The sequence below is a fragment of the Myotis myotis genome, unplaced genomic scaffold, assembly GCF_014108235.1.
Source record: "Myotis myotis isolate mMyoMyo1 unplaced genomic scaffold, mMyoMyo1.p scaffold_m19_p_14, whole genome shotgun sequence".
Classification (NCBI taxonomy): Eukaryota; Metazoa; Chordata; class Mammalia; order Chiroptera; family Vespertilionidae; genus Myotis; species Myotis myotis.
The window spans coordinates 52944250-52966921 of NW_023416318.1; the positions used below are offsets into that span (position 1 = coordinate 52944250).

A 22672-nucleotide genomic window follows, 5' to 3' on the forward strand; every position below is an offset into this window, starting at 1 on the left:
CATGCGGTTTGCACTTGGGTTTTCATTATTTTTTGCTACTTTTGAAATTTTATTAATTTTTTAATAGTACATATCTAAAAAGTAGTTTTCAAAAAAGTTCCTAACAAATTTTTATGTTAAGTAGAAAAGTGAAATGCTATGTTCAGATTCTTTTTTGGCTATATACTTTTCAATACAATTGGAATTATAATTTTTTATCTTAGGAACAAAACATGTAGAAATAACAAAAGCAGCTAAATATGGTACTTTCTGTTTATTCCAAAGAAGCCATATTCAGAGAAGTACAATTTGCAATGTTTTCAAGTTTCTACAACTGTATTAGTTTGTGAACATAGCATGAGGTTCCTTTCTCCTTCCATCCTCTCTCCTTCCCTCCCTGCCTTCCTCCTCTTTCCTTTCTAACTGCAAGAATTGAAACCGTTAAAACGTTGTAAGTCTAATAAGTGCTGTGAAATAGTTGTTTCTGATCTGGGCTTCTTTGTGATGCTGTGAAATGTTTGCTTTTTGGAAATGTAATGTTTCTCTTGCTGAAGGATGCCAGTGATCTGGTGTGGGAGTTCTTGTGCTTTTAGAAAATGTAAAATAGTTTGGTTAATAGTGGCTGGAGTAGATTTGAATGAAAATTTAACCTGAGTTAAATGTTTTGCATGGGATGGATTTAAAAAGAGGTCTACCTTAATCTAAGTAAGCACATTGCAAAACATACTTCAATCAGGTAATATTGGCGATCTGTTTATAACAAGGATATAAAGAACATTTTATTTACTACAATGTGTATGTTTCCATTTCATAGATTTTAAGGGTCAAATAGTCAAGTAAATCCTGGTCCATAAGTCCACTGTTCTTTGAGCTACATGAGGCAGCTAGCAGTTAAACTCCAAGTCAAATTTATGTTCACATGAGTTATTCAGTGACATATTGTCTAAACCTGACAGTCAGTTAATTGTATTAAAACTGTGTGTCATGTTTGTAGGCAATATGGAAAATATGAAAAAGACTATAATTGCATGTACCTAAAAATAAAAAAAGTAGCACGATAAATATGTTTTATGCATGACTTAGGTATTAAAACTTGTCGTTGGAAGACTATCTAGCTTAATGGTGTACATGGAATGCTTAACAATCTCTTATTATTTCACTATCTCGGCTAACTTTATTTTTCCTTTCTTTGCAGCTAACTGCTTTCTATGAATGCAGTCATTATTCAAGGTGATCCTATTCTTCCAGTTAAAACAAGACTGAAATATGATGGCCCAAAATTTATTGAAAAGCTGTATTTTCCTGAGAGACTGATACACACACATACATATTCCCTTTATTCCTGCAATATAAATTATAAATCTTGGAGAGATTTTTCTAGGCTCCTTTGGCACAACAGGTTGAACCAGCGGAGATTGGTTAATAGAGTAAGAACATCATACACAACTCTTCCAAAAGCTCCATAAAGCTCTCTTGGTGGTCACTCACACTCACACTACATGGCACAGAGGGTTGAGAAGAGTCAAAGGAGTCATCTGTTCAGCTTCAGCAGAGAGGTTTCACCAGCATGTTCGCCGGAAGAATCAGAACGGATTTCACTACAGTGATATAGACTGCATCTTTAAGAAGTGACCATTATACTGTGTGTGTGTGTGTGTGTGTGTGTGTGTGTGTGTGTACATATACATACACATATATAGTACTGTAATACTGCAGGAGGGTTTTTTAACTTCCCACTTTATTTTTTATACTCATTAATCAAATATCATTACTACAGTTGCAACTATGCACTTGTATAAAGCCATAGCATTGGGGTTATACACTCATCTGTGTGGACCTGATGGAGCTGCATGTTCATGTTGCTGTAACAGAAACTTTGAACTTAATTATATCTGTTTCCTAATGCTTCATGATAGGCAACTTTATCCATTTTGAATGCCTTAATTTAATTTTTTCCAAGTCTCAGCCCTTTTCTGTATTAAAAACAAGTGTTTACCAACTCTTAGAATGCAAATTTGCTTTGCAGAAGATAGTGCACTATTTTTACAAATAATAGTTATCAATGTCGGCCTATTTTGATTGTCTAACAATTTTTTAAAGTATGGTGATAGAAACAATAATGGATAGTATTAGAACTAATATATCTTTTATGTATATCTATTATCCATCCAAGCCTTTTTACAGACCTCAGTATTAGTGTGTGACTATGAAATGTTTTCTTTGCTTGGAATTTGCTGACTACCCTAGATATGTTTTTATTTCTGGTAAGGATATTTGTGACTATTTTTACATTTCACACTCAACATTCAAAAATTATCTCAAATATAAAGAAAACTAAAATATACTCTAGATATATTTTAAGTATTGACATGTGATCCCTCATCCACACAATTGTGTATGGCAATATTTCAGTATTGGGTTGTGAAAACTGGTGCCTAGGAAGAAGTGGCCTCAAAGGCACTTAACTTTTTATTTAAATGCTGTTAAAATTGCAGCACATGCAGGACCATTTCTGCTGTATTTCTCATCCCACAGAAGTCTGTTTTTTACTGTGACAGTATGCATCAGTGAGAAGCATCAGGTAAAAAATTGTGTAGTCTTTTATCAGTCTCTATATACATAAACACATACAGTTTGGTGTGATACTGAAATACAGCATCTGATATTTCAATGAAGGAACTAAGAGATTTTTCATTGTTCCCTGGGGGGTCAGTGTGGAGATGTTTAAAGTTAGGTCCCCAGTTATAGATACTGTTGTGGAAACTGAAGAGTGGCCTGTGGCTACCGACGTCCTGAATCGGAATCTCGTTACTCTTCCCGTGTCGGTCGGCACGCCCTCGGCTGTTTGTGCTGAAACTCGCGGCATGCGGGAGGCGGTCCCTCGCAGGTGTGTTCTGTGGTCCTGGTTTGGGGGCACAGATTTTTTTAAAGTAAGATTTTAAAATGAAAAATATATAAAATTTATATAGAATAAATATTTCCACTCATTAGACTTGTTAAAAGGAGACTGAATTAATATTTTATATAAAGATTTTGTTACACTATGGGAGGTTCTATCATATTATTCTGAATTGGAGAGTATATATATATATATTTTTAATAAACTTTATTAAGGTAAAATAATTTGAAGTTTACACATGAATAATTGAAATATTTGAGTAAAAATGGCAAAAGTTTAAATTTTGAATGCTGTATATATTAGAGAATATGGAGAATCATGGTGTGATGCAGCTATACAAGGAAGATCAATGTGACTGTTGGGGATTGGGGGAAGATAATCTAAGGAGTGAACCAAGTCTCTCCCATGGAGATTATTCACATTATGTGGTTTGACATAAGAATTTATAAAGCTGTCCAGCTAACAGAAATGTGCTTAATAAAAGATTCTGACCTTGGGTAAGAATTTGCTTTTTACCCTGTTGCTGGTTTCATGTACGAACATGAATGATGCATGCACCTACCCAAATGTTCTCTTCCCAGCACTCACTCAATGTGATACTGACTTGGTGTAACAGCCAGATTTTGTGCCAGCTTCTCTTTTTCTGGAGGCTCCAAAGCTTCCAAGATAAATAAAAGACCAAAAGTTGCTTCTTTTCTCACACCTGATTTCTCCTAGAGCCATAAATACCTCCTATTGAGAACTAAGAAGTAGTGAATACTGGGATTTTCTTAGAGTTTTGTACTTTCGTGGGGATAAGTGAGACAAGTAGAAGTAAAATTGGTATTACTGTTGAAAATTGGTGTATAGTGAATTTTTGAAAAGTATTTAAAAAATTGTTATCTAGAAGCAAGAATTTTTTTTTTTTAATCTGAACTTTTAAAATGCTGTAGCCAAAGGATAAGTGTCCCAGTCAATCTAAAATGTAGGTGAGTGTCTGCAGCTGGCCTACGCTGAGTACAGGAGTCTGGCTCGCAGGTGCGTTCTGTCTGCCTGGGTCCTGGAGGAGCGCTCGGCGGCCAGACCCCATTGCAGAAGTGCTGCGGCTGCTGCTAATCTGGTCTAGGACCCTGGTGGCCACCAAGCCTCGGCACCACGTGCCCCTGTGGAGCTGCTCCAAGAAGCCTGTTTCTATACTCCGACGGGAGGAAGTCACACCTGAGCTGCTCCGCCTGCACTGACACTGCTGCTGACTCCCGTCCTCCGGTGGGCTTCAGCTTCCGCCGGCGGGGAGAGGCCGCGGCTGTGGCTGTCCCGGGAAGCACTTTGAGGAAGGGCGCTGTGTGACAGTGCCGGGTGTTATGCTGGGGGGACGTCATGTCGGCTCCTTGGTTCCCTTCCCCATGAGTTTTGTTTGAAGTTGTACTAAGTTGAACTGCATGGTTTAGATAATCAAATATTTGATCAGCTGTCCCCTTTGAACAAAAATCATATCCCCCTGATTTTCTTTCTTTTAAATTTGCTGCATCTTTGTAGTAATGTAATTGTATTTTATGCCTGCTTTTTATATTAAAAAATAAATAATTAAGACACAAGCATTTTTATACTTTTCCTGTGAAATACTCCTGGCATGCTGCAACCTAAAATTTACTCCCAAAATTTGCCTTCCCTAAAAAGATGGGTATAGCCAACAAGTCATAACTAAACTTAACCCATTGTATACCATAAGCATCTGTAGACACAAGCAGCCAGCCTTCCTCACACACCACGCGCGTCTCTAGGAAGAAAATATTTTCCCTAAGTGGCAGCCCTGACCAACTTTAAAATCATTTTTCGTGAGAATTTTCAGCTGAAAATATTCAAGAACAACCGAATTGTGAGTAATATATTTATTTTTATAATATTCATTGCAAATTTATTGTATTTTTATTTGTTTATTTATTTTAATATATTTCATTGATTTTTTACAGAGAGGAAGGGAGAGGGAGAGTTAGAAACATGGATGAGAGAGAAACATCGACCAGCTGCCTCCTGCACACCTCCTACTAGGGATGTGCCCGCAACCCAGGTGCATGCCCTTGACCGGAATCGAACCTGGGACCCTTGAGTCCGCAGGCCGACGCTCTATCCACTGAGCCAAACTGGTTAGGGCTAGTTGTTGTTTTTTTAAATTCAAAATATCGTGGCATGTGGGGATGGTTTCCGTTTTGGATGCATGGTGGTTAACTTGTGAATCTTTGGCCCTGTCGTTTACGCGCAGAGAAATACAAAAGGTAGCTTCACCCAGGGGTCTGCCTCTGATTTGATGTTGGCATTTTAAGGGGCGTGCAAACCTCCGCTCTTGTGTTGAGAATAGAGGAGAGCCAGGGTGCCTGTGTTGTAAGACTAGTGTGTTGACAGGTGGTTTCCAGGAAGCATTTCTCTGGTAATCAGTGCGTTCTTTCCTGGACATGGCTTGGCTCTAACCTGGGCCAGGCCGCTCACCGAGCTGAGTGCCTTCATCTGCAAAATGGAGATGGTTTACTGCCAGGGTCCTTGTGGGATTAGCTCGGAAACTGGTGTGGAGGGTCTGAAATGGCTCAAACGTTTATTCCCTTCCCTTGGATGGAGACTGCCCTCCAAGGGGGCATATTCTTAAAGGAGTGACTTTAAACCAGCGGTTCTCAACCTGTGGGTCGCGACCCCTTTGGCGGCCAAACGGCCCTGTCACAGGGGTCGCCTAAGACCATCCTGCATATCAGGTGGTAACATTACGTTTCATAACAGTAGCAACATTACAGTTATGAAGTAGCAACGAAAATAATTTTATGGTTGGGTCACAACACAAGGAACTGTATTTAAAGGGCCAGAAGGTTGAGAACCACTGCTTAAACAATGATAAAGTACTAATAAGAAAAGTATGTGTAAATATTTGTTGGACTAAAGTCACAATTTGTATGTATACCAACAGATTGTAACTGCACACGAGAAAGGATTTACTTGGATTTTTAAAAAGTGACAACTATGATCTAAGAACTACGGAATGAATGATGTTATTTTTAGATGCCATGTTTCTGTTCCTGCTGTTCCCAAGCAGTCGTTCTAAAAGGATTAACCACAATCTATATTTTTAAATGGCACTTTACATAACTGAAAACTAATCACATTGAAACAGTTTTAAGACTCAGCAGATTTCAAAATTTGAAAGTTTATTTTACACAGGAAACCAAAACATCCAATAAGCATCATTTACTTACTGCATATATGTATATACACAATAATGCCATTCAGTTATAAGGGGGAAAAGAGTTTTTTAAGTGTTAGGCTTTATAAACTTTTATAGAAAAATACCATGTATAATAATAATCTTGTCATGTTTAGAATGATACTGTAATGAGAATAGAATCCATAAGGATTGCCAGAACTCAGCGATACCCTTTACTACATATATTTTCAATACACAAAACCTGGTCGAGATAAGCTGTATTTTGTACCAAATTCTAAGAATGGTTAATTGCATGGCTGTGGCCTCTATAAAAATGACAGCATTGCCCGGCCAGTGTGACTCAGTGGTTGAGCGTTGTTCTATGAACCAGGAGGTCACTGTTCGATTTCTGGTTAGGGCACATGCCTGGGTTGCAGGCTTGATCCCCAGAGGGAGGCATGCAAGAGGCAGCCAATCAGCGAAATGATTCTCTCTCATTATTGATGTTTCTACATCTCCCTCTCCAGAATCAATATATATATGTATGTGTATATATATATGTGTGTGTATATGTACTAATACACACACACACCACACACATATATTAAAAGCAGTTTTAAAAAAAGGCAGCATTGTGCTTAAATCAGAAAGTGAATTGCTTCATCACAGAGATTGCATCCAATAGTACATTTTGTTAGGAATTACTTAAAGGCACAGTATGAAGTTAAAGGACTGCTGTGGCATATGAATTCAAGCCAGTTACATTTTTGCTTGCCCTGAAGGACTTGTGACACGTAAGCAGGTATTATACTGTATTATGATACAATAAAGCCATCCTGTCATATCTGTTGCAATTAGACACTAGTCCCAGAAAGTGAACCCCTAGTAATTGAATACAACTCTTCTGACCAAGCAAAACCCACTTGATGCTCATTTTTTCTGTGGAGAGGACTTATTTCTTAAAAGATTTTGAAAGCTGAAAAGTCAGCTCTTTGGAGAGAACTTAATCATGACTTTTAAGAGGCAAAGCAATCTCAAAATGGTTGTTGGATGGTTTCCATTAACCACCAACCTTCTCAACACTGCAGATGTCCGTGTCCCAACTTGACCTAGTAAAGTGGGGGGTGGAGGGTCATTTTTAAACACGTGTTTGAATGGCTCTTTCAAGTCTAAAATACCTTTGGCTCCCGAGTTTCAGAAATGATTGACTAATTTATAAAAGACCTCGATTTAGCAATGAATTCTTCTTTCCTTTGGTTCAGTTACTCCAAATCCACTTTGTGTGTCAGAATTACCCATCCATCATTCAGCCTTTACACCCGTCTTCCGGTAGCGGAGGACTGTCGCTGTCACCCACAGGTTTAAAGCCAGCGTGACCACAAAACGTATAAGGACTGAAGGCAGCCAAGAAGAGAAAAAGTATATGTTAAATACTGTTTTCACATCAGAGAACAAAATCATTCTGCTCTAAAAGCCTAAATAAAGCTCCACACACCCCTCCCCCTCAAAGAAATGAACTACAGATCATGAGAACTTTTGAACAACTTTGGTCCCAAATGTGGTTCCAAATATTTCTGGGAAAATGATCTTCCCATCATGACTACCATTGGCCACTTGGCCTAACTTCATGAATAATTCTCATCTTCAGTGTTTAACTTGGAGGAATCTGGCTCTGGCTGACAAGGAATATTACAACTGTTCACTCCCCTTTAGTCATATTTTTAAGTCTTGAGGGCAGTGAGGGGCGTCTCAGAACACCGCATGGGAAGGAAAGGTGTGGAGCACTCTCTTAAGGTCAACCTGAAAAAATGCACGACGTCAAAGCCCAGTCTATATTGAGGTAACCATGGAAACATGGCTCTCAAAAAAAGTGCTGGTGGCGGAGCACTCCTGGGAAAGACTTGATGAGGTCTGCCTGGTGTAAGCCGCTTACTAGTATGAGGTATTAATGAGCTGAACGGGTTTTCAAAGGTCATCTCCAGATGCAGGGATCACTTTCTGGGACAGGTGTCACAAAACAAGTGAGAACGTTCTCAATCTTTAAACTTAATTCTCAGTAGCAGGTGGTTCTGTTGGGTTATGGTTTGGCCCTTCTTTCCACGCAGGGACTTAGGTCCTGTGAGGAAGGCCTGCCTCCTTCCCTTTCCTCTCTTGGCCCAAGTTTGTGCTTCGACCACAGCACGCTCACTCCCTCACTCCCTCTAAGAGCGACAAAGTGTCCGCGACAAACCCCATCTGTTGTAAACATTTCCCAAAATGTTTGTACAGGCACAGTTTGGGAGTTAAAAACTCGTAGGGTAACCCACGCATTTTCTCCATCACAGGAACCCTTTTAAGAAAAGCAAGGACATGGAGTCAAAAGATTCTGTCCCTCCCCTGCTTTCAAGGGCCTCCGCTGCTGTGGGCTGTTTGAGGGGCTGGACCATCATGACACCACCTTCCCTGCCCTCCTCGGGCACCCCATGTGCAGTCCCGCCTTCTGACACTCCCAGGCCAGGCCTGTGTCCTCTCTGCTGCTGACCTCACGCTGCTGCTTGTAGCAGTCTCTTCCCACCTCCTCCAGGCCACCCATCTTCAAGCGGACCTTCCCAGCTTCCTCCATCCCGGCAGGCTCCCTGCGGGTGCCCATCCCGTCCTACTCTTTCAAACACAGTTCACAGTATTTTTCAGTAGCTAAGTGTGTGGTTGCTTTCCTGTCCATTCCCACTGGCCGTGCGGACGCTCCACAAAGATAGGAACCGACTACCAGGCACCACAAAGGAGATGCTCAGTACAAACACGGTGACTGGCGGAGACCAGGAGTATATGCCTGGCCTCTACATGCATTACACAGGGGAGCCGGTGACCTGCTAAGGACATTGACAAACGAAGGCGGCAAAAGGCATTGAAAAAGGAAGTGGCAGAAAAATATTTTGCTTACTTGTGAGGTCATTGGTGGTCATTAAGGTAGTTATTATTCTTGCTGCAACAGAAGATTTTTGGCAATAAATACCAACTCGCTTCTCAGACAGTTTGGTATTTAGCGAATGTCTTTTCACTTTAAAGACAGGACTTGATGCTCACTGTTCCTGAAAGACTTGGCTAGCACAGAACCCTCACTAGCGCAGTATTTCATAAAGCAGCAAAGCCAGCCATGCCCCGGCTGAGCTCCCCTTCCGCTCTGTGCTAACTCACACTTGCCCACCCCAAACCCAATTTTTTGAAAATCTCATTTACATAATAAGCCCCTGAAAAGGTTCATTGAAAGGCTCCCACTAACTAAAATCCATGTTAAATCACTGAAGTCTACCCCCTTATTTTATAAATAAAGGAAACGGAGCTCCCCCTCCCCTTCTTCCCGGGGTGGATGCGGATTCAGGGAAGGACTCCCGTGGCAGGAGTCTGTTCTTACTGGCGCTGGTGTAGGAAGCCAGGCCCCAGGTCAGCACGCTCACCGCCCCGGAGTCCTGCGTCTTCCACAGGCACTGCAGCTGCGCAAACTTACTGGCCGCGCTGATGAAAGTACATAAATTCTGTGGCAGGTAAAACGGGAGAAAGTTAGGAGTCCCCTCGTGAGAAAAGAGCATCAGAGACGGAAGGCCACCATTTCAGGTGAGCGAATAGCCCATCTATACCAGGGCAAGACCCAGGTTAGTGATAACCCGCCATCTCCTCTGCTGGGTGAGCACCTGCCGCCTGAAGCTGGTGAGAAGATGGGAGTGAGAAAAGTCACTGCTTGGCCAGGAGGCTCATCAGCCCCCTCCCGCAATAAAAAGAGAGGCCCAGCCCGGCTGGCTTAGCTCAGTGGTTGAGTATCAAACCTATGAACCAAGAGGTCACCGGTTCAATTCCCAGTCACAGGCCTGGGTTGTGGGCTCGATCCCCAGTGTGGGGCGTGCAGGAGGCAGCCAATCCATGATTCTCTCATCATTGATGTTTCTATCTCCCTCTCCCTTCCTCTCTGAAATCATTTTTAAAAAAGATATTGAAGAATAGAGAGAGAGAGACTTTACTGTGTTTCAGAGCCCAGGGAGGGCCAGGCCGCTTTGAGCTACAGGCTCACAGAGTCACAGCAGCGGCTGGGGCGTCACCTCTGGACTTCTGGCTCCTGTAATGAGCCCACGTGGTGACGCACCAGGCCCTGCACCCCTGCCAGGACCCCGACCCGCTGGCCTGCTGCCTGGCTGCGCCCACCCAGCACCTCTACAAACCCACTTCAGCTGCGGGTGGAGTAGAGCATTTCCTTTGGGGACTAACCAAGGCCTGGACAATCCGGTTTCTCTGTCACAGAGTCCAACCCAGAACGGGACTGGAAGGAAGAAGGGTGCTTAGATGTTGGGGGGAAGGGGGTGAAATGCATGGGTTGGGTGTGGCAGGCAGTAACTTGTGCCCTCTCTTCCCCTGGGTGTAAACCTCCACTCTGTCACCTGGAGAGATCTGTAGTCACCTGACCCCCATTGGCATCCTATTCCCACAGCATGCGCATTTGGGCCCTTAACCAGGAAGGAAAGAAGCACTAGTATAGAGCTCAGTACCCTCTTCCAAGGAGGACAAAAAGAATTCGTAAGTGGCCAATATGTAATGACTAACCGGACCGGAAGCTCTTTAACTTCGGCTCAGGTCCCAATCTGGTTCTCCAGGGCGCAGAAAGGGAAGTAAAACACTTCCCAGCACGGACGTGGGAATACTGGCTCCCTGTCTGGAGAGCCTGCCCCTTCTCCCCACCGCCCTTCCGTGCGGGTGGAAATGAGCAGGTTGAACATTTGATCTATTGGGTGCTCGGCGGGGCCGGTGACAGGGAGAGGGGAGTGGCAGGCTGCTGTCTCGGGCGGCACTCACCACGGCCAGGTCTATGATCCACTTCTGCAGGGTGAGCAGGAACCAGGACGTCACAAATCTTACCAAGTGTTAAGGAAGTGGCTTCCCTGGCGGCTCCGGCAGCCTCGCCGGTGCCATGGAAACTACCCCAGACCCCGGTGAGAACTTGGTAGACTTGGAAAAGACAAGGCTGGCTCCCAGTGCTCGTGAGCCAGGAGTCCAGTGCACAGCAGCGGCTTATGGGAGAAGGCACAGAGCCCTGAGCGCTCGGCCTGCTGCCGGGTTGGGAATTCCCAGGGTATTTTAGCTTCCGGTTTCATTCCCGACCCTGCAGACGTCGCCTGTGTGATGTCCTGAGTTCAGCTCTTACAAGGGGCCAACATTATAAAGCAGGCACGTCCTGCAAACCCGTGTCACATGAAACTCTTTCCCCTCTTCCCGAGCCCCTGTGTGAAAATGGGGTGACAGCAGCGGGCAGCAGAGCTGGCTGACAGGAGGAATAGTGCAGCTGGGGAAGCTGGACAAGCTGAGGGGCGTGGCCAGGCCCTGAGGACCGCCGGGACCTCTGCTGTGACCACGGGCAAGTTCAGTCCTGTCTCTCCACCTTGGTTTGCTCATCTGCAAAATGGACTTAACATTCTTTGCCCCCTCTTCCTACTCAGTGCTTTGTGGCTCATTGTAGGGACCCAGCAGGTTGCTGTGAGTGTCATTAAGAACATTATTTAAATGAAGGGACTGAAACAGACAATGTTCTGTGCTAAAAGTCAGTAGACTAGCTACTAGCCACCTGGGCGACACCAGAAAGGCAGCCTGAATCCAGGTGGATGAAAGCTGGCTCTGTTTTAAAAAAGAACATTTGCAGTAATTTTTGTCCAATATTCTACCACTGCACCTCATTCCATTCATCCCTGATAGACATTTTATAAAACTTGGTCTACACTAGCCACTACCGAGATCCTAGAGATGACTTTTCTGTAGGGTGGCTAGATTTAGCAAATAAAAATACAGGGCACCCAGTTAAATGTGAATTTCAGATCCTAAACAATTGATTCATGTAATTACGTCCCCTGCAATATTTGGGACATATTTGTGCTAGAAAGTCATTCATTACCAAGGTGGCAACCCTACTTACTTAGGTGCCATATGTCACAGCCGACAGGAGGCGGTGATGAACATCCCGCTGACATTCCAGAGGTGCCGAGGGCACCCACATTATCGAATCTGCAGCCTCCCCACTGGCACAAAGGGAAGTTGTTGCATTTTATTTAAATAGTAAATCACGCCACGCTGTTCAACGTCAGAGTACTCTGTGCTCAAAAACTTTTAAGCAGCTGGGGCTAACCTTGAAGTGCCCAAGGGCAGGAGGACTGTGCGATCCCTGGGTTTGCAGAGGGAAACTGAGTCAGGGGGAAACACGATCAAACAGCAGAGGGTCGGGACTGTGCACACCCAGCTCCACTCTGCAGAGGGGCTTCTAGAAAAACAGCCACAACGACTGTGCCAGGCCCTCAGCCTGTCCTGTGCTCCCAGGACTTGCTAGTTCCCTCAAAAACCCTAAAGAGGCATCGTTGTCCCATCTCACAGACGGGCAGCAGCAGCTTAGAGGGGGTACGGGCCATGGCCAGGGCTGCCCAGGGCGGAGCGGGGTCAAGGCACTTGGGGCAGACAGGCCGGCAGCACCTCCCCCTCTCCTCTCTGGGAAAGACCAGGTCACAAGTCCCAGGTGTGGCAGGTTTAACTGACTGCCAATCAAAGGCTTGCCTGGCCCTTTAAGGTGTGAAAGTCAACAAGAGAGGGAGTTTTTACAGAGTTGAAAGCCAGTACCTGGCTCAAGGAAGATGGGATGTGTCTGTGTGAGGACCGCACCCCCGCTGAGACCCTCCTGAAGTTTGCACGAGGGGCCTGACCTTGACCTTGAGCAAGCTAACAGGTGACCAGGTGTGTCAGCGCACTGCGTTAATGTCAGACATTCTCATCACGTAACTTAGATTCTGTGGGGACATCTCCCCCTAAAGAAAAGTTAGAGCTGGTAGCAGGGGGGGCTTCTGCTCAGCAGGCCCAGCAGGGAGCTCCCAATCCACCTCCCATGCGGCCAGCTGGCCCCACGGGTGCCCTGGCCTGGGAGGGGAGGGCACCTCTGGGCGGTGGAGACCTTGGCTCGCATGGAGTCTGCATTTGGGATTCTTTTTAGCGCCACCAACAAGGCACGGTGGGTAACGGGCCTGCTGAGCGAGGCCCATCTCCACCCTCCAACGCAGAAGGATACAGGGCGACGTAGGGCGCAGCCCGGTACACGTTCCCGCTGAAACGGAACACGCAGAGGAGCAGGACGAAATCTGGGGGGAAAGGCTCCGTGTGAGAGGGAGGCGGGGCCAGGGCAGTGCCGGGGGGGGGGGGGGGGGGGGGGGTGTGGAGGGGTGGAGGCTGGGGGGCTAGAGGGGAGGAGGGGGGAGGGGAGGGCGCCTCACCCTGTGCGATGAGAATGGGGTACTCCAGGTAGGTCAGCAGCGGGTACTCGTAGTAAACCTGGTACCGGAGGAACACCAGGAACCTGGGGAGAGGGAGGGCACCCCTGAACTCGCTGACCCAACAGGGAGGCCAGCCGCACCAGAGTGGTTGCAGCCCGAAGGTGTGAGGAGGAAGATGGAACACAGGGTGGAATGTTCAGGTCATGATCTCTGTGGTTTTTGGAGCATCCCTCCCGGCTGGGTTCTGGGTGTAACCCGCACAGGCGTTAGGATGGTCACAATGATTTTTACGGAGGGCAGTGGGCTGACCAGGATTGGAGATGGACAGGTCTGCTGTCCCCAAAGCTGGAAATCTGTCTGGACAGCTGTTCCAGTAACAGCAAAGTGACAGCAGTCGTCTGTCCGCCCCCCCCACCCCCCCGCAGCTCCGGGGTCCTCTCTGTGTCCAGTCCTCTCATTGGCGTCTCTGTGCGCCAGCCTCCACGCATGATCCCTGCCGGACCCTTAGACCAGCCACCCCGCTCGACGCCCACCCCAGGCTCCGGGGCCAGAGGAGCCGCAGCCCTGCCAGAGGGCTGGTTTTTGCTCAGGAAACTGTTAGATAAGGTGACAGGGGAGGGGCTGGGTGAAGGTCAAGCCCTGGACTCCTTTATCTCCGGAAGCCGGAAGCCGGGCAGGGAGTGGGCAGGCTCCTGGCTCTACGGGCACCTGCCAGTCTTCCCGGTGCAGGTTCATTCATCTTCCCGCCCAGGGGGTAGGGTCACTCACCCTCCCCTCTGCCAAGCCTTTCCAGACAAGGCCTCTCATTGGCTGGGCCCCTCACCCTCCACCCCCCCCCCCCCCCCCCCCGCTCCTCTGCCGCCCTCCTTCCCAGACTGGAATCCCCATCCGGATCCCGGGGGTGCCCCACGGCTGCCCCTCCTCGAGCGCTGGTGCCAGGGCAGGCCCTCAGAGCCTCCGGGAGATGGGAGGGGGGTGGGCAGGAGAGAAGGGGGAGCGAGGGGCTAGACCGCTAGGTTTCTAGGTTGTCCCCCTCATTCGAATCTTCCTGGCCAAGTCCTCCTAGTCTGCGACTTCCTGTAGGTCTTTAGACACGGAGTCAGGGCCCGCACCCCGATTCTGATGGGTGAACCTTCGTCTCCGGGAGCGGCCTCTGCTGGTCTCCCCACCCTTCAACCCAGTGTCCCTCCTCCGCGGCCTCTAAAGAGCCCCCCATTCTCCTCATCCGCCCCACCCCACCCCACCCCACCCCAAAACGTGGAGTTTTAAAGTCCCAGGGTCCTCGGAAAAGTCCAACCCCTCATCTTACAGGCGAGAAACCGAGGTCTGAGCCAGGGAGTGAGGCTGGGGGGGTTGGGGGTGATGTTCAGTCAGACCCCTGGAGGAGGGGTTCTGGGAGATGCATCCTGCTGCCGGTCCGCCCTGCGAACCTCGCCGGGGCGCCGCGATGCCCGTCACGCAGACAAAGCGGGGCGTGGCCCGCGGGGGGGGGGTGCGGTCATTCCCGGCGGCGGGGGGCGCTGCGCACGCCAGCATCGCCCAGGCCCGCGGGGTGCGGTGTCCGGACACTCCCCCGGCTCAGGGACCGCTCGCCAGGCGAGAACGATTTCAGCTCCAGGGTGACCCGGAGCACCGTGGAGGTGCGGCCGCGGGGACCCGGACGCCGCTGGGTGACAGGTGACGGCACCGGAGAGCCTGCAGGTGCAGCGGCCTGGCTCACGGCCACAGCCGCTTTCGTCACTCACGGGGGAGTGAGAGATGGTTGACTGGGCGCCGGTTTCCTCATCTCAGCGTGGGTGTGCGCGCTCGGGTCCTTCCACGCAGGAGGCTGGGCAGCAAATCACGAGGGGCAGTGATGCCCGGGAGGCGCCCTCCCCGCGGTCAGGGGCTCTCGCCCCCACCCCACCACCTCCTCCCCGGGCTCTCGGGGCTCCCGCAGGCAGAGGCGGGGGAGGAAGGCCCGGCCGCCAGGGCACTTACCCCGCCAGCTCCAGCAGCAGGCTCGGGAGGCTGAGGCCCCGCGCGCTGCGCGCCGCCAGCAGGGCGGAGATCTGCGGCAGCTTGAGCGCCACGCACACGCCCAGGGCGCTCCAGTTGCAGAACCACAGCAGCGCCGAGTCCATGGCGCCGGCCGCTCGGGGTCGGGGCGCGGGCTCCGCGGATCCCGCCGCAGCGCGAGAGGGAGCGGCTCCGCGCTCGGAGGCTGGGCTGGCCCAGTCCTTCCGCCTTCCCTGGCCTCAGGCCTCCGCGGGTGCCCCGGCCCCCCGAGCCCGAGCCCGCCCAATCGGGGTCCGCCCAGCCCGAGCCCGCCCAATCGGGGTCCGCCACGCCCGAGCCCGACCAGTCGGGGTCCGCCCAGCCCGAGCCCGCCCAATCGGGGTCCGCCCAGCCCGAGCCCGCCCAGTCGGCCCGGGTCGGCGCTCCCGCCCGGATTACCACCCCGCCCCCCTAAGTGTCCACTCCTCCCACCCGGCCCCGCCCTTCCCTGTCTGGTCACGCCCACCCAGACACCCAATTGGCCCGCCCACGTCCGAATGGTCCAATCAGCTTCCACCCCGCTCCCGGGTCGCCCCGCCCAGGCCCGCCCAGGCCACAATGAGTCAGCCCTGCGCTGGGCCGGCTACGCCCGCTGCTGATTCACTTTTCCGGGTCAAGTCCAGCCGCGCAGTGCTGAGCCCCGAGACCGCCTCCCCCGGCCCCGCCTTCTCACGGGCTGGGTGGGCAGACCCCGAAGGGCAGATGGGCACCCCTCGCAGGGGGATGTATTGTCGGCGGCTGAAAGGCACCGGGTGTCTGACCGGTGGGCTCAGGCCAAACCTGGATTTAGCAACCTCCCTACTTGGGTTCAGGTCAGGAAAGAATTCAGAGGCAAGACCCAAACTATAAGAGAACATTTATTGGGTAAATCACAGGAGTACAAGAAGTAATTCCTAGAAGAAATGGGCTTAGGAAACGAGTTATGGAGGTAAAGGAAGGGCCCTTGGAACTTGGGAGTGAGGAAGCTAATGATAAAGGGGGGGGGGGGGGAGCGGTATCCCTGAAGGGGAGGGAGGGGAGGGGAGGAGAGGGAAGGGAAGGGAAGGGAGGGGAAAGGTATGGGCCCGCTCCCGGGAGGGAGAGCACACGGGGTCCTCCCTCCTACTGGCTTTAAGGGCGGAGACTGTAGGCAGCTCCCAGGGAAGATCTATAGAATTTCCTGCGGTTTTCTAGGTGGGTCCTTGTAGGGTTGTGGTCCCCACTGGTTGGCCGGCACCTGGGCAGGGGGTCACTATTCCATGCAGCTGGTCCTGAGGTCAGCGTGGCTGGTTTGGTTGCTTATCTGGCCCAGAGCTGCAATACAACTGAGGCCTGGATGTTATCTCCCGGAGGAAAGGTCAGGGGGTCTAAACCCAGTGACCAGGATAGCTAGGGAAGGAAAGGTCACACTGGGGGCGAGGCCCCACCCTACCGCTGATTGTCCCTTGCCAGGCACCTGGGGCCTTCCACCTGGCGCCCTTCCTACCAGGCCCATCGTCCTTGCTCTGCTCACACCCGTCTAAATGCCTACAGCGGATGGACCATCTTGTTGGGATTTTTCACTTCCTAAAAGTGTTTTTCTTTGGTTTTCTGACTACTTGTTGCAGAGATTAAAGCTTGTAACGACCTTTACTACCCGCCTTTGTAGATGAGCATCGTCCTCCCTTTACAGTCGGGAAACAGTCCTGGGGGGACAGAGATTCCCCGGCTGAGAATGGGAGCGCCCCTGCCCCGGACACCTCCTCCCTGGGGGCTAGGGCCTTCGCCGGGAACCCGCCCCGCCCCCGCCCGCCTTGCACTGCAGCACTCCACAGTGGACATTTTCCTTAAGGCGGTAAAGGAGACTTCTGTTGATAAAAGAAGGCAACTTAGATGGCACAAAAGGAGGGATGGGCATTTTTCAAACTCAGAATTGCATGGGTATTGATCCAGGTTATGAAGCAGAAAAAAGCACACAATGCAATGCCAGCAGGATGGCTGGCTTTGTGCTCCTAACCTCAGCCTCTCTGTGCCCCAGCCTCCCTCTTCCCTCCTCCCTCCTCCCTCCTCCCTCCTCCCTCCTCCCTCCTCCCTCCTCCACCGGGCCTCCCCTGGCCTCCCCTGGCCATCGTCCTCTCCCTCTGGAAAAAAAGAGCTGGTTTCGAGTCCTCCTTCCAAAGCTAAAGGAGAATAGGATGTTTAGCAGGAAAGTTTTAAGAGATTATGCTTGTGTGTATGTGTTTAGTCCTTATCTTTTAGGCATCCATCCTGACATATTTACAGCTTAAATATTACGATGTCTGGAATTTCCCTTAAAATGCTGAGGGTTTGGGTGAGAGGGTGGAGATGTAAAGAAAGATTAGTGTGAAGTGAACATTTTTGAGGTCAGTTATGGTAATAATATGGCACATAATTCAGCCATATATATACACATTTTCTGTATATATTCACATGCCTCATGTATAACACACACACACACACACACACACACACACACACACACACACACTGACCCAGAATCTTCCTTTTAACAAAACTCCCGCATTGCACACACACCAATTAGGGAGTGTGACTGCGCCCCCTACAGGTCCCTTTCATCAAGACGGGTTCTCTTGGCCAGGCTTTGCCAAGGATAGCAGTGGGTTTGAAATGCCACTCCCTGGCATGGGTTTAAAATGCACCTAATTGTCCTCGCTGGTTTGGCTCCGTGGACAGAGTGTCAGCCCAGGTTCGGTTCCAGTCAAGGGCACGTGCCCGGGTTGCAGACTCGATCCCCAGTTGGGGGTGTGTAGGAGGCAGCCGATCAATGATTCTCTCTCATCACTGATGTTTCTCTCTCCCTTCCTCTCTGAAATCAATGAAAATATATTTTTAAAAAAATAATAAATAAAATAAAATGCCCCTAATTGGCAAAGGCTGCCCGCTTTCACCACAGCCCTTGGGAAGGTAAGAGTCAACATTACTCTTCTTTTTTTTTTAAATGTGCCCTGACCAGGAATTGAACCGTGACCTCCAGGTTCACAGGTTGACATTCAACCACTGATCTACGCCGGCCGGGGGACACCACTCTTCTTTGGGTCACAGAAGTGCATGCTTGAGAACTCGATCGCCATGGTAAATTCAAAATGGGTCCTAGATGAGCCACTCGGACAGGGCCCTAGGAGACGATGGAATGTTCTGGAAGGACGAGGGGTCAGAAAGATCTCTGTCAAGGAGATGGCATGGATGAGAATTCGATTGCAGACCATACAGCCTTCCTCTTCAGTGAGCGTATTAATTACCACCAGGAACATTAGGCAGTATGCTGCATCACCTACCAGCGTTACTGGCAATGCCGGCTTTGGTTCTTGAGTTCAGCAAAGAGAGAATTCAGAGCCAAAAACGCTAGCACAAGAGGAAGTGAATTTAACACGCAAAGTGAAAGTACACGGGACGAGAGGATTCGATCGGGCTGCTCAGAGGCTGCCTCGGCCTCTTAGAAAGAAAGCCACAGGCAGAAGTGAGCCAGCTGGCCGCGTGGACTCAGGGAAACAGTTACAGGTTGGAGACGGGTTCAGGGGGTTAGCCTGGGACGAGGAGCCGCTGCCCGCTGGTCCCCTGGTTGCAAGTCTCCTGGGAACCTTAGAGCTTAGAAAAAAGAAAGCAAAGATACATGCGGATAACTCTCTGCTCCTTCCTGTCGAGAAGTGACAGGGCCAGTTATGTAACGAGACCCTGGCTCCCACCTGGGAGAGTCTGGCCCAGGTGGCCGCGCTGCTGGGCCATGTGGGTGTCCGTAGTCAGGTTGCTATGGAAGCCGCAGCACAGAGAGACCCCGTGGGCTGGAAGCCCGGGCCAGGAGCGCGGTGTAGATTTCAGGTCCCAGGCACGGAATGTTCTCTCGCGGAGTAGACCGGAGCCCATCAAGGCCAGCAGCGCCGACGCGAAACCTTCCCTAACCCTCGCAAGGTCCCCGTCAGTGTGGCCACCGCCTTGGTCAGCTCACTGCCTGCTCATCTCCCAGGCGGTCCTCTGACCACTCTTCCTATGGCCAGAGGAACCCGGTGTGGGGTTCCTGAACTGCAATTCATTTCCCTGGGTGCTGGGCATGGGGGGGCAGGAATGACGTCATCTTTGCCCTTTCTCTGAGGGAGCCCACAGCCTGGGGAGACCGAGCTCTGCAGCAGGGCATGCTTCACCCAGGAACGGGTTAGACACGCTGGAGAGTAAGGCGCTGCGTGGTCTGGTCAAGCCCATGAGGAAGGGGAGACTCCCCAGGTGAGGAGGTCCCTGGAGTGGGGTCTTTTTTTAAAAATATATTTTATTGATTTTTTACAGAGAGGGAGGGAGAGGGATAGAGAGTTAGAAACATCGATGAGAGAGGAACATCGATCAGCTGCCTCCTGCACATTCCCCCCCCCTCCCCCTCCCCCCTCCCCCCCACTAGGGATATGCCTGCAACCAAGGTACATGCCCTTGGCTGGAATCGAACCCGGGACCCTTAGGTCCGCAGGCCGACGCTCTATCCACTGAGCCAAACCGATCAGGTCAGGAGTGTGGTCTTGAAGGATGAGTAGGAGTCCATCAGGCTGACAAGGTGGGAAGGGCATTTCAGGCAGGGAACAGCATGCACAAAGGCATGGATAAGAGAGTGCGGGGTGTTCAGTGTGGGGCAATGCAGGGAGGCAGGATCAAAATCCTGCTATAAGTCTAAAAAGAAAGCAGACTTATCGAAGGACTGTAAGCCGGGGAGAGCGACGGTCAGGTTTGCAGTTTAGGAAAATTACTCACCTGGGATACAGCGGAGGCGGTGCTCTCTGAGGCTGGAACTCGTTTACAAAGGGTTTCACCCAACTCGCTGTCACCCCGTCTCATCAGGTGAATAGTGTCAGTTCCATTTTGTGGAGGAGAAAACTAAATCCAGGACAGAGGCAGCGAGTGAAGGGCCGTGGAGCCCGTCACTTAAACCTCCCTATAGACTCCACGCTGCAAGCAGAAGCCGCTCTGCACCTGAGGTTTGACAGCGAGCCCACACTCTGCAGCTGGGCGCGTTTAGGGCGGGAGCTGAATTGGGAGTGATCGCAGCACACGTGCGGGCCAGCAGGGGGCAGCCTGTAGCTTCGCATGCTCCATCCGGGCTGCCTCTCCATCCCAGGGCACCGCCAGGAGCCAGGCACGGGGAGATGTGAGCCCTTTCCTTCCCGAAGACCATTTCGGATCCGAGACAGAAAGTGAGCGGCATGGCAGGTGCCCCGAGGGAGGCCAGCAGGGCCTGGGAGAAGGTGCGGCACGGAGCCCTCAGGCCCCAGCAGGCTACTTTCCCTGTTCAGGAATGGGGCGGGGGAGGGGGGGGGTGGTAGGGAGGGAGGGGTCTGAGCCCTGTCACGCCGAGCTGGCCCAGCTGGCGGTGGCCATGGCCGTGGCCTGTGGCCTCCCAGGCGGACTCTCACGGGAAGTCTGGTAACAACAGGATGGAGGATCCAGCGGAGCTTCCATCTGTGGGTGGCCCAGGTCACCCAGGGGAGGGAGGACTGAGCTCAGGGGAAGATGAGCCCCACCCCAAATAAATAGGATTCAGGTGGCATCTCCAGGCCAGGAGCGGGGAGGTCGGGAGCGGGGAGGGTCTGCAAGCTACTCAGCTCCTTCCTTTCCCAGCCCACGGGCCAGACCGTCCACAGACCCACAGCCACCAGCAGCACCGACATGGTAGAGCCGGGGGGGGGGGGGGGGGGGAGTGGCAGCCGCCTCCAACCAGTTCTGTCACCTGTGGGACTTAATTACTTACTCCTTTACCCTCAGCTGTGCCCTCCTCAGCCTTTCACAGAGTTTATTTTTATTGCTTGCTCTGTGCAAAGCGCCTGCCCCTTCCGGTTTAGCTCCTGCACCTGTAACGTGTGAAGGCTTAGACTAAACCAGTGGTTCTCAACCTTGGCTGCCCATTAGAATCCCCTGGGAATCTTTTTTAAATCCTGATTTCTGGACCTCATCCTCCGGAAATTCTGTTTCTTTGTTACTAATGTTGTGGCCTCACCCCATCACAAAGAAACAGAATTTCCGGAGGATGAGGCCCAGAAATCAGGATTTAAAAAAGATTCCCAGGGGATTCTAACGTGCAGCCAAGGTTGAGAACCACTGTGCTAAACGATATCTCAAGGACCTTGCAACCCAGAGTCATAACTGTGGCTGCAGCGATGAGGAGGGACCAGGCCTCATGGGCCTCCATTTGGGGGCGGGGCTGGTGGGGGGGCTGATTTCCCCGATAGCTCAGTGTTGGGCTCACTTCCATGTCTACCTTTAAGCTGGGAAGGAGGATTTATTTATTTTTTAAAAGAATATTTTTATTGATTTCAGAGAGGGAGAGAAAGATAGAAACATCAATGAGAGAGAATCATGGATCGGCTGCCTCCTGCACGCCCCCTACTGGGGATCGAGCCCGAAACCGGGGCATGTGCCCTGATGGGGAATTGAACCCTAACCTCCTGGTTCATAGGTTGATGCTCAACCACTGAGCCACACTGGCCAGGCTAAACTGGGAAGGAGAATTTCGATGGCGAAGTGAGGACAGGAGGCAGCCGCAGAGCCGCCTGGGGACTGGCTGCTGGTGTGAGTTGGTACCACCTGGCCCTGCCCCAGGCTCCCTTCTGGGCTGACTCCTTAGCCTTCGAGGCGCCAGGCATTTGTTGCAATTACAGCAAGATTCTGGCCAAGCGGAGACTGGCCCTGCACAACACAAATGTTTCCTTACGAGCTCACACCTGCAGACAGGGGTGAGCTCACTCCACCTCTGCCAGCAGGCCCGGCCGGGGACCCTCTGCGCACCTGCTGGCTGGACTCCCCTGCTGCTCACAGGGCCTCCCCCGCCCCCGGGCTCAGCACAGGGGCTGTGAGACACTGAGGTGCATCTGGGTCCCCGAGAGACCGCCTCCTGCAGAGCTGGTTCCCACGGCGCCTTCCCTGCGAGGGGCCAAAGGGCTCAGGGACCCTCTTCAGAGTCTGCGCCAGGTTTGGGGGCGCAGCTTCTTCCTCCGTGGCCATCTCTCCATTACCCTCCATTCACTCAGCACCGCCACTGCCCAGCACCCAGAGAGCTCGTGGCACGAGCAGGGGGCCCCTCCGCCCAGCGCCCAGGGCTGCCCACCCCTAACCTGGTACACTTTCGCCTCCTTCCTGGGTCTCTCTGGGCCTCCCTTTGCGGAGCCACACGGAGCCGCTTGTCATGTCCAAGATGTGACCAAGTGCCTGGTCTCTCTTCCCAGCCCCAGCCATCCTGCAGGACTCGCCGGCCCCTCACTGAGGGGTCTTCCCCCACCCCCATCTGGACAGAGGTGCTCAGCCCCCCAACCGCGGCCGGGAAAGCTGCCTGCGGGGGGCTGGCATCTGAGTGTCCTCCCA

At 50.9% G+C, this 22672-nt stretch overlaps 2 protein-coding genes across 14 annotated transcripts in view; one reads left to right on the forward strand and one right to left on the reverse strand.

Moving 5' to 3' along the window:
* The window catches only part of ROCK2 (Rho associated coiled-coil containing protein kinase 2), an 88878-nt gene extending 84426 nt beyond the window's left edge, over positions 1–4452 (forward strand). For all 7 annotated transcript variants that reach the window (XR_004971937.1, XM_036335319.1, XM_036335317.1 and 4 more), the window contains one exon: positions 1175–4452. Coding sequence is in view for 1 of the 7 variants with exons in the window: in XM_036335321.1 (XP_036191214.1) it covers positions 1175–1178 (4 nt within the window). In the remaining 6 variants the exon portion in view is untranslated. The remainder of the gene's footprint in view (positions 1–1174) is intronic.
* Positions 235–15556, reverse strand: SLC66A3 (solute carrier family 66 member 3). 7 transcript variants are annotated; one of them, XM_036335323.1, is made up of 7 exons: positions 14616–15042; positions 13307–13389; positions 13105–13174; positions 10860–10917; positions 9433–9553; positions 8962–9003; positions 235–2881 (listed from the first exon to the last, which is right to left on the reverse strand). In XM_036335323.1, exons 1-7 carry the CDS (start codon positions 14840–14842, stop codon positions 2544–2546), a joined length of 939 nt encoding a protein of 312 aa, XP_036191216.1. In that variant the 5' UTR covers positions 14843–15042; the 3' UTR covers positions 235–2543. The 7 variants fall into 7 exon arrangements, with proteins under 7 accessions (XP_036191216.1, XP_036191218.1, XP_036191219.1 ...); XM_036335326.1 differs by lacking the exon at positions 14616–15042 and adding an exon at positions 15287–15556 and having other exon boundaries at positions 1468–2881; XM_036335329.1 differs by lacking the exons at positions 235–2881; positions 14616–15042 and adding exons at positions 6545–7435; positions 15287–15548.
* Positions 15557–22672: the final 7116 nt, after the last annotated feature.